This window comes from Leptinotarsa decemlineata, unplaced genomic scaffold, assembly GCF_025532065.1.
Source record: "Leptinotarsa decemlineata unplaced genomic scaffold, Ldec_3_MD MMD2_tig00000008_RagTag_RagTag, whole genome shotgun sequence".
Lineage (NCBI taxonomy): Eukaryota > Metazoa > Arthropoda > Insecta > Coleoptera > Chrysomelidae > Leptinotarsa > Leptinotarsa decemlineata.
In genome coordinates, this window is record NW_027412537.1 from 13,472,674 (window position 1) to 13,483,643 (window position 10,970).

General features: G+C 33.9%; 2 protein-coding genes across 2 annotated transcripts; one reads left to right on the forward strand and one right to left on the reverse strand.

Moving 5' to 3' along the window:
• The first annotated feature begins 45 nt into the window (after positions 1–45).
• mRpL15 (mitochondrial ribosomal protein L15) lies at positions 46–2,097 on the forward strand. The gene is made up of 4 exons (XM_023166230.2): positions 46–224; positions 273–430; positions 550–875; positions 1,753–2,097. Exons 1-4 carry the CDS (start codon positions 132–134, stop codon positions 2,052–2,054), a joined length of 879 nt encoding a protein of 292 aa, XP_023021998.2. The 5' UTR covers positions 46–131; the 3' UTR covers positions 2,055–2,097.
• Positions 2,098–5,267: 3,170 nt separating this feature from the next.
• Positions 5,268–10,820, reverse strand: LOC111510327 (uncharacterized). The gene is made up of 5 exons (XM_023166229.2): positions 10,257–10,820; positions 9,295–9,439; positions 9,122–9,242; positions 7,375–7,567; positions 5,268–5,605 (listed from the first exon to the last, which is right to left on the reverse strand). Exons 1-5 carry the CDS (start codon positions 10,566–10,568, stop codon positions 5,336–5,338), a joined length of 1,041 nt encoding a protein of 346 aa, XP_023021997.2. The 5' UTR covers positions 10,569–10,820; the 3' UTR covers positions 5,268–5,335.
• Positions 10,821–10,970: the final 150 nt, after the last annotated feature.

Genomic DNA, 10,970 nt, shown 5'->3' on the forward strand with positions numbered 1-10,970 from the left:
TCTTATATAGATGGAGAAGTCCCTCTACTGGTTGTTTACTCTTTTGTCACAAGTGACAGTTGACGTGACAGCTTAACCCTAAAATGATGTAGGCATGTAACCTAAAATGTCTAACGACTAATACAGAGAAAATGGCCAGCACTACAGATAAAGCTCTTAACCTTCTTCGTTACCTCCCCAGAGTCTGTCTCGCCAATATCAGAGACAATCCAGGCTCAAGAAAAGTAAGTTCATAAATTTGCCAAACTCCCTATTATTTGTGAACCTTTCAGAAACCTCGAAGAGGTAGGGCACAACATGGAGGTGATTACCATGGTGCTGGTAACAAAGGTTCTGGTCAAAGACAAAACTTCATGCGATTAGGATATGAAACTGGCAACAACCCATTCTATCTACGTTTCCCATGGGAGCCATACTACAAACGCCATCAGTAAGATAAATGTTTACCTCAAACTGGCAATATCTCATTTCATATCATTTATTTTCCCTCAAAAATAAATTTACATTTGTATATATTCACTAATATTATTGATATATTGCTCGTTTTAGCTTGAAAAGGCAATATCCTCCCCTTTCTATGATCGACTTACAGAAACTCATAGATACAAACCGAATTGACACTTCGAAACCAATAGATTTGCAAGCAATTTTGAACACTGGTCTCTATAAGCTGTCTCCGGACCAGCTTGAATTTGGGGTTCAGTTGACTGATGAAGGGGCAGACATTTTCTGTGCGAAAATCAACTTGGAAGTCCAATGGGCTAATGAATTAGTAATTGCTGCGGTAGAGAGATCAGGAGGAGTCATTACAACGGCTTATTATGACCCGCACAGCTTGCAAGCTATGGTGAATAGCAGAAAATTTTTTGAAAGAGGTACGTCATTGAATATTTATAATGATTGTTTTTTCATCAGTTTATTTTTGTACAAAACATTTTTAAACACAAATTATAATAATAGTAATCTTTAATTTCTCAAAAAACTGTTATAGTTTATGTTAGGGAAATACAGTGTATTTAGGGGGCTATTTTCAGTATCGAGTAGTATAAACCTTTTGCATGAAATAAATGAACTGATGTGTCTTTTTCTTCCAAAACAACTGTCTACAGAACAATTATATAGCCACACAGCGAACAGTATTCTATCTTACTGTATTTATTGGATTAAAATGATTTACTAATTCAATTATTTAGAAATTATCTCCAATATTGAAACTTTCCCATGCCTTTGCTGATTTATATCATATCATGTTTTATATTTTTCTGAAGGAGATTCAAATGAAGTCTAGAGATGTGAATGTAAAGGAGTTGATATTTTCTATCTAAAACAGATGAGAATTTCAGCAGAAAACACCTCCATTGCTCAAGATATAGAAATAATACAAATATTCAAGACTGCTTAATTTATAGCTATAGATAGTGAAGCAACTGATCTATACTGATTCAGTATGTTTCTTATACTTTTACTGAGGAGGAGGGGATAAAGTGTGCTCATATTGCTTAATGTACTTACAAAAAACAGCCAGATCAGTTTAAGTTCAGTATATGTTAAGACAGAGTTAGCAAGCAAATGTTAAACAGTGGAATATATGTGAAAGAATTATATTTGTAACGTAATTTCAAAGTATAACTGTTTCTATTTACATTTTAGAGTCTTTGAATGGAGACGTTGATTTGTTTTGTGTTCAACTTATCCCCATTCAACAACTGTTGATAGTTTGCCTTTACTTGCATTCAAGTTGTATGTTTTCAGGCGTCCCAATCCCGAGAAGAATGATACCTCCACCAGATGCCATTGAATATTACACAGATCCATCTAAAAGAGGCTATTTGGCTGACCCCGAGAAAATATCTGAAGAACGACTGGTTCTGGCACAAAAATATGGTTACACGGTACCCAAAATTGAAGATGATCCAGATTACCAAATGCTGACAGAGAGAAAAGACCCTCGACAGATATTTTACGGGTTACATCCAGGCTGGATCATCAATTTGAAAGATGAGGTCATTCTGAAGCCTCAAAATGAAGAATTACAAGAATATTATGCTACGTAAATGTATGTGTAGTTTATTTAGAGAATAAAGTATGAATTAACAATTTTGTTGTACAATCTGTTATGCTTCGTTTTGTAGCGACTTATTTAGGATGTTCCGGGGGGAGCAAATATAAAGAACCTTTATCCTATAATAATAATAATATTTATTTTCCGTAAGACAAACATGTATGGAATAGTCAGGTATGCGTCAAATTATGTTTGAAAACATGGATTCTATCAATCTCTCTAACAGAAAGAGGTAACTTGTTAAACACTTTCAATCCCAGTTAGGTGGTATCTATAGGGTTTAACGTAAAAGTTATTACGATGTCTCATGTCAATGCTCTGACAGCTTAGTAGTCCAAAGTTTAATCGATTAGAATAAATATAAACATTATTCGAATCTTATCTTTTTTGAATAATTTTCAAGTTGCAAATTAGTCTGCTTGAAATCAACTTTTGCCAGTTTTTACTTAGTTTCGGACTCCAAAAAACGTCCTTGTTTAGTTTTAGTTATCAATGTTTTACGTCCGAAAAATAATGAGTTGTTAGGAAATTATGCAATTCTTAGAAAGGCAAATGTATCAATTCTTCCTTAAAATACTAGTAAAAAAACAGTTTTTTGTAATAGTTTAGGCTTGAATTTTTCGAGCCCTGCTATAAGCTATTCAAGGGGAATATCATTTAATACATGGCATTGTTTGAAGCTGAAATATCTTAGAAAAAATTCGTAAATGACATTTTTCTATGAAAGTAGAAAGCCGTCTGAGTTTGATTAAATAATTTGCAACAATACAGGATGTAACTAAATAAGTGTAAAACATTTAAGGAGGTGATTCCTCATCGGAAAAAAGATAGGATATTTCATATAAAGATATTTCATTGGAGCATCTCTTGTTAAGATCAGCCCCTTAAAGGGGGTACATAAAATTTATATAACAATTTTTTTCACAAGCACTAAAAAAGTTACAATATTGAAATTAAGCTGACGTTTTGTAGAACCAAAAAGACACTTAGCCAGAAATTTATTTGGTTTACCCCATGGTTGTAAGGGGTGGAAAAAGCAACCCCTAAAATTTATTTCCAATGTAACTTTTTGTCTTATTATTTGTTTACCATTTAAAAATGTATTTCCGATAGCCTGATTCATTCTAAACAAAAAATGTCTCTTGGGTTTTTTGCCCAAAATAAACCAGTTTGCAGAAAAAAATTATTTTAGGAACAACTACAAAGATACATCGTCATAAATGCGAAAATACGGAACTAATCTATCTAGTAGGTCGCTATTAGCGATAGTGACAATTAAATTGGTATGACGCTGTCAGTTTGTGAATTTTAGAAATTCACTTGTTATTAAAATGGCATAAACAAATGAGGAAATGGCTGATATGCATTACGTTTACGGTCTGTTGCAGGGGAACCGGTTAGAAGCTTCTAGAAGATATGCTGAAATGTATCCTCAACGGCAGCATCCTTCACATAGAATATTTGCTCGACTTCATCAAAGATTACGAGAATATGGTTCATTCGACAAAAGAACACAGGATTGTGGTCGCCATCGAGAAGTACGAACACCACAGCTTGAGAAAGCAGTACTTAATTTGATTGAAGAACAACCTACTACCAGTACTAGAAAGATTGCTTTCCAGCTGAATGTTAATCATATGACGTTATTTCGAATTTTAAAGGAACACCTCTTATACCCTTACCATCTGCAACGAGTACAGGCACTGTTACCGAGAGACTTTCCGAACCGTCTTGAATTTTGCAATTGAATGCTGGAAATGATTAGAAGAAATTGTGACTTTCTAAGACGATAGAATTCACAGACGAATGTAGTTATTCTCGGGACAAGATTATTAATTTTCATAATTACCACATATGGACTGATGAAAACCTTCACGCTATTGTCGAAACTAACCATCAAGAACAGTTTTATCTTAACGTGTGGCTCGGAGTTATTAGGGATGATTTAATTGGGCCTCATTTTCTACTTCCTCGATTAAATGGTGAGGCATACGTTCAATTTTTAAGAGAAGTGTCCAGTACTGCTAGAGGAAGTTCCTTTGGGCGTCAGAAGGAATGTTTTTTATGCATGATGGGGCTCCCGCCCATTTTAGTCAAGTAGCACGTCAGCATTTAACTGAAACATATGCAAATCAGTGGATAGGTCGAGGAGGACCACAGAACTGGCCTGCTCGATCCCCGGATCTCAATCCTCTCGATTTCTCTATTTGGGGCCATTTACAGCATTTGGTTTATCGTACTCCTGTTCGCGATGTAGAGGACTTGAGAAACCGCATCATCAATGCGTGCAAGGTAATCAGAGAGACTCCAGAAATATATGAGCGAATACGTGGCTCAATGCGCCGACGTCTAGACGCATGCCTAATGTCTGAAGGTAGACATATTGAACATTTACTCTGATTTCTACATGTTGTTTGTTTTGTTATTAATAAATTAGTTTTGTTTATTACCCTTTTATCGTTTAATGCAGGTACTAACTACAAAATAACAATAAATCCACTTCGCATTTATGATAATGTATCTCTGTAGTTGTTCGTAAAATAATTTTTTGCTGTGAACTGGTACATTTCGGGCAAAAAACCCCAGACACATTTTTTGTGTAGAATGAAACAGGCTATCGGAAATGAATTTTTAAATGGTAAACAAATAATAAGACAAAAAGTTACATTGGAAATAAATTTTAGGGGTTGCGTTTTCTACCCCTTGCAACCACGGGGTAAACCAAATAAATTACTGGCCTAGTGTCTTCTTGGTAGTACAAAACGACAGGTTAATTTCACAGTGCTTGTGAAAAAAATTGTTATACAAATTTTATGTACCCCCTTTAAGGGGCTGTATCTTAACAAGGGATGCTCCAATGAAGTTTTTTTATATGAAAGATCCTATCTTTTTTTCAATGAGGAATCACATCCTTAAATGTTTTACACGTATTCAGTTACACCCTGTATAGACATATAATTTCTGATTTCATTGAAGACCTCACATATTCCAACCGCAATGTAAAGAATGTAAACTGTAAAGAATGTAAATTGTAAAGAATCTAAATTGTATAGAATGTAAATTGTCACGCCTGGAGATGACAAGTTTTTTGGCCGTACTCTGCAGGGTTTTTTGCCTAACGTTTTGTCTACTACTGCCATAGACATTATCAAAGGCGTTGAGGTAATGATCGTGATGCTCGTAAGGCTTAAATAAAAACACACACTTGGAGGGGTTTAGATATAATAAATAATTTATTGTAAATTCACTTTGAGATGGTAAAATATAACTTATTTATAGCAGTAAGTTTTCGCTACTAGTACTTAAGTTAGGCAAAGATTTAAAAACACTGCTCCTGTTTTTAACTACCTCAGTCTTCAAAGAATTCTGTAAGGAAAATTTCTTTCTGCTACTATTAGGGCACTCGATATCTAATGCTAATATGTTATTTCTGGATGATTCCGAAGAGTTTGGGGAGTCTTCGTTTCTGGGTGTATCACACAAATCTTCGACGTGAACATCAGCTTTCTGGATCGAAGAGGCACTGCTACTACAACATTTCACCTGAAAGGAAATCAATTCAACAAAAGTGTATTCAAAAATAGTTTTTTGCAGTCAAAGATTTATACACAAGTTGGTCTCACTCGAAAAATCTGTGACAAAATAATGAAATTTGTTTTATTACTATCATATATAATTTAGTGGTCGACTGAATAAAAAGTAATTGATTTACTGAATACATCATTATCATCCTTTTCCCAATTTTTTCCTTCAAATCATAGTTTCATTTCAATTCTTCAGTCTAATCTTTTTCTTTGTTCATTATCATGAACTCATATTTGAGTACAAACTACTGCCGCTTAAAAAGATGTCAAAATGGACCAAATTTTTGGGCTGTGAAATTTTACAATAAATTACCACAAAAAATAAGATTTCTACCTATTAACATATTCAAAATCAGGATAAAATATTTTTTAATAGTCTAATGTTTATCTTTGTTCATTATTATTTTCCACTGTCTCCCAATTTCTCCCTTCCCCTTCTTTCCCTTCTATCCAGTTGTCAGCAAAATGTTTTCTTTCCTTCACTTACATGAATTTCACTTTTAATCACCCGTTTCCCCCACTGTTTTTCCTTGATAAGGGATTGATGTGATGAAAATCACTTTCTTGATTTATTTTGAGAGCATTTAGAAAAATACCTCCATTTGAAGTCAATTTTGTGATTATACCATACAGAAAATGTTATTGTGTTTCAAATAAATAATTTTCTCTGCTGATACATTATCATTCATTTGTTTATAGGACTTCCTGACACTAAATGTTATTGAGTTACTTTATCAAGTTTCCTCATTATTTATGCATTTGCATTTACTATCTAACATCCGGTTTGATTTTCCTTATTATAATAAGATAGCTATTGAAACTCATGTTATTTTCCATTATCACAAAATAAATATCTTCACCATTTGCGTCTAGACCTTCCATTGCATTATTATTCATTTTCAATTCAATTCAAACTGCGATCTTTCCCAATGATTGTTTCATTCTTCCCAACCTTTTTTCATTTGCAAGTCTTGCGAAACTTAGTTGGGAAAGTTGAAAACTAAAATGTGTTCAAGAAATTGCAGAAAGCAAAATCAGCTTTATTCAATTGACCTTTTTTTAAATTCAGTGTTGTGTACATGAGTTTTCGATTTTTAAATGAAAATTCTGTTTTTTTAATTTTCAACTTTTTTGTAATAATTGTAATTTATTGAACAAAATTACAATTTTGCTCAACTGGCTATCAACCGAAGTGATCCCAACATGTTTCCTTCAAGATATCATACAGTTTTCTGAAATCAGCTTTTTTTAAATTGAATTTAGGGTTAAAATTCTCATTTGATTGGTTAGTTTCACTTCTAGGGTACACTTTCAAGTTGAAAAATAATGATGGGTGGTGTTCATTCTCCACAAGTGACATATCACATTTTTCTAAACTGATGGAACAATTACTAATTACTAAATCCATGTATCTATTGAGCCCGTTTGGTACATTATTGTACTGCACAGCATTAATTAAATTCAAACAATTCACCGCTAAAACAGCCAATTGTCTACTTTTTTATTGAATCAGTCTGTTATTCCCACGAATTTCTACCCGAAATAATTGATTTGTGTCGAAAATTCAAAATGTAGAATTAGATATAAATAGAGGCCAATTTTAGGGTTAGGCATCAGTTAACTTCATCTCCTGAAGACGCCACCTTGGTTGGTGAAGGGTATTGAAGTTCTGGTGCTATAAAGCTAATCTAGCTATCACTCTATTGTAATTTCCACAGATCAACGTACCTTACATTCGTTTTCGAAAACATAACACATCTGCATATCGTTTCTGGAATTCGAATTGGTCACAGAAGAGGGTTGATTATATTCGGCGACTGTCACCACCTGCGTTGGCATGTGCTGCCTGGTATCTCTTTGAAAGTACGGGGAGGAAGGTGGTGCTGACGGTTTTTCTGGTGCATTTTGTACAAGAATTATACTGAAATCAGAATATACAAGTTGCAATTATTCTTCGGAAACAACTGAGATGAGGAGCTGGGTATCTATGTATCGATACTTTCAGGTTAGGAAGTTTGGTAATGTGTAGATAGGAATCATGCAAATCGGACGGTAGTTATTTGATATTGATCTGAAGCCCTTCTTGAACAGAGTTGCCACCCTTGAAATTTCAAAAATACCAGGAAATATTCCAGTTGATAAAAATTTCATACATGAAAGATTTCAAAGGTTTAACTGTTATCTAAGTAACTGATTTTAGCAGTTGACTATCTAAATCTTAGATGGAAAAACTTGAATAATAAGAATGATAAGAGTAATAACTTTATTTCACTAATAAAAGACCTTGGGGTTGTTCTTGAGCCTCAATCTACATATACCCATGGCTATTCATAAAGCCATACAAATGCTAGGGAACATCAAACAGCTAACCCAAGAATTCAGTGACCCAACTGCTATTAAAGCCCTTTATTGTTCACTGGTCCATCCACACCTGGAGTATTGTTCTGCTGTCTGGTCCCCTCATTGTGTAACTTATATTTAGAATATCGAAAATGTCCAACACAACTTCCTCAGATACATAGCATATAAATCGGGTGTTCGTTGCGAGTATGAGTTGCTACTGCAATTTCTGATTACGTTCTCCCTGGAAACTAGGAGGAAACAGAGAGACCTGACACTACTTTTCAATTATTAGTAACGGCAAATTCAGTTGTGCTGAACTCCTAGAAAAAAATTTATCTACATGTTCAAAACCGCTCAACTCGACAGCAACAAACATTTTATGTACCATTTTATTGTTTGAACCACACATTCAATGGCTGTATTCCAAGAATCTTATGATTAGCCCATAGTAACGTTGATCTTCAGATAATCAACATCTTGCATCATTTTAAAACTCAATTACGGAATACTGTGCTTTAATGTTTTAGTGTATAGTTCAAGGTAGTATATGTGGTATATGTTTTATTGTCGCTCATTGTTTTTTGTCGTTTTATACTCCAAAATTAACCCCTTTCGAACTTTGAATTTACCCCTTTCAAGCTATTCTTAGTTGCAATTTATAATTTAGTACCTTATCTGATGTTATTTTAATTATAATTTAACATTGTAATTTATACTTCAAATGGGCTTGCCCGTAAATAAATAAATAAAATACATGATAAAAAGATGTATAAGACAGCCATCAAAAAAAAATATCAGATACCAAACCTGAACTTGATTATTCAATAATTAAAAAATACAAATTGTAGATGTATGGCTTTATTTAGAACCTTTTCCCAGTGGGCTTTTCAGGTTAGAATTTTTTTATCGGGGACACATATTCTGCTACAAATGGAATAACCTAACCATTGAAGTTTAGTGTTTACCACAGCTTAAACAATTGTACTATTTATGTTTTTGATATTACAATCCTTTGTCAGTTATTTTTTAGTCTGCTTAACTTCCTTTTTACTTATTTTTTCTTTGGATAACCTACTCGATTCAAAATAATTAAAATTCGGTCTAAAAAAATTATTTGCCTTGAAAAACTCACCGATTATGTGCTTTCCATCTTGAAAATAAATGTAAGTACTGCCTGCACTGGATATACATGAAGACAACACCACCAGTAGATCCCACTGAAACTACCACGAGCTTCGTCCAAAACGGCCACGCTGAAAACACAAACCAAACGAATACAAATTGAGCGAGATGTTGCAAGCTCACCAATCAGTCCTTTTTTCACTTCTTCTGCAGCTCGATCAATCAACACAAACAATGACCAAATCACACAAACGGCAGCTACAAAATGAAACAAAATGGCACATAACAATCTCCGTCTCTCAACACTGCTCATTTCCAATATTCTCCACTGAAATAATGAACAAGTCAAATATCAAAATATTTATGGGAGATAGTTTGGTGAATATTTGTTTTCAGGCTCGAGCTAGTTTTTGAAAATTTTTCACTTGGACTTGTGTATTTTGTTCGCTGATCACGGATCTAGAGTCAAAATTGGTGCCCCGGTCTACATGTGGAGATATGACTACTAGAAAGTTGAAAAATCAACAGTCTCGGGAAACTTACTTCAGGTAATGAAAACCGAGGTTATAGCTTGGAAAATCTTGTTATACAGTTATTTTCTATAGAAAACATTCAACTTCGTAGTGAATTCTCTTTGCTCCTTATAGCATTTTAAAGTACATGTGTTGTGTGCCTAATCCATGTTCAAATTTCTTTTGACTTGTTTTATGCCTTTTAGGTCTTTGAAACCAATAAAGATTGTTATTATTATTATTATTACTTCCTCAAAAATGTATTTTTCCATTATTGAGGTCTTATATTTTAAATTGTAATTTCTTGGGAAAAATGAAGTGGATTTGAATTGATACAATAAAAGTTTTTTATTCTGTGAAAGAATTCAAAATGGGAGAATAAAGACAGGTAGCATGGTGTCGTGAAAAGAATGTGTCATTTTACGAATATTTACTATCAGAACTACAAGTCAGTTCCTGAAATAGTTGATTCTTCACCAGTTTTGACTCCCGAGTAGCCAAATCTTCGCAAGTTCTGATATCCAGATTCATCCTCAGCGAATAAAAATTTGGTATATTAATTATTTATATTGATATTAACTAACAGTATAACTGAACAATTCACTAATTCGATCTCCTGTTAAGACAACTCACCTCTGAAAACGGCTTGATTTTGGTGTGTAAAATAAAATTGAATTTGCATAATTCGCAAGACCTCGTGTCAGAAGCAGCTAGCCACTGTCTCAAACAGGTTTGATGGACATATTTCAAACTCCCCGAACAGTAACAAGGAGAGAGCAAAGGATTATCAATATCTGCTTCACAGTGACAAATTCTGCAAATATCTCCAACAGAATTTGATAAGTTCGAAGCAGAATCCCAGTCTTGATTTTTCACAGAACTAGTAAATGTGGTCTTGTTTGTGGTTCCAGCATTTTCCTTAACTTTGATAAATTGTTGAGGCATTTTAAATCGTGATAACAAAGGTGTCAGAACATTTATATAACTACTTCACTCTTCGTAATTCATTTGGAATAACGGCCTGTTGCTTTCGTTGAATTATTTTAATAACAGTGAAACTGAGTTGTAAGTATTTTGACCATTTTATAAATAATTCCGGCTAGGTATGCATCAATTTATGTTTTGTTTTTGCGATAAGTACAACTTTTCCTGTTGGAGATAGTTTGTTGACAACCGTGTCAGTTATCAGTTGTCACTTCCAGCTTTCAGTAGTTTCAGTTGACAGTTGTACTCGTTGGGGCGTTCAGAATGAAGACAACCACGAAAATTTAGGCGCGAGAGCGCGTTGAGGGGCGTGAGATCAGTTCTCGTGGTAATTCATTATTATATTTAATAACCTACCGACTG

Bases quoted from the DNA above. Each gene is read 5' to 3' on its own strand.
- mRpL15 (XM_023166230.2), top strand. From the start codon at position 132: ATGGCCAGCACTACAGATAAAGCTCTTAACCTTCTTCGTTACCTCCCC. The intron at 431-549 runs GTAAGATAAATG...TGCTCGTTTTAG, and splicing joins CCATACTACAAACGCCATCA to CTTGAAAAGGCAATATCCTC. The intron at 876-1,752 runs GTACGTCATTGA...GTATGTTTTCAG, and splicing joins CAGAAAATTTTTTGAAAGAG to GCGTCCCAATCCCGAGAAGA.
- LOC111510327 (XM_023166229.2), bottom strand. From the start codon at position 10,568: ATGCCTCAACAATTTATCAAAGTTAAGGAAAATGCTGGAACCACAAAC. The intron at 9,440-10,256 runs GTGAGTTGTCTT...TCATTATTTCAG, and splicing joins AAATCAAGCCGTTTTCAGAG to TGGAGAATATTGGAAATGAG. The intron at 7,568-9,121 runs GTGAGTTTTTCA...TTCTGATTTCAG, and splicing joins AGATGGAAAGCACATAATCG to TATAATTCTTGTACAAAATG.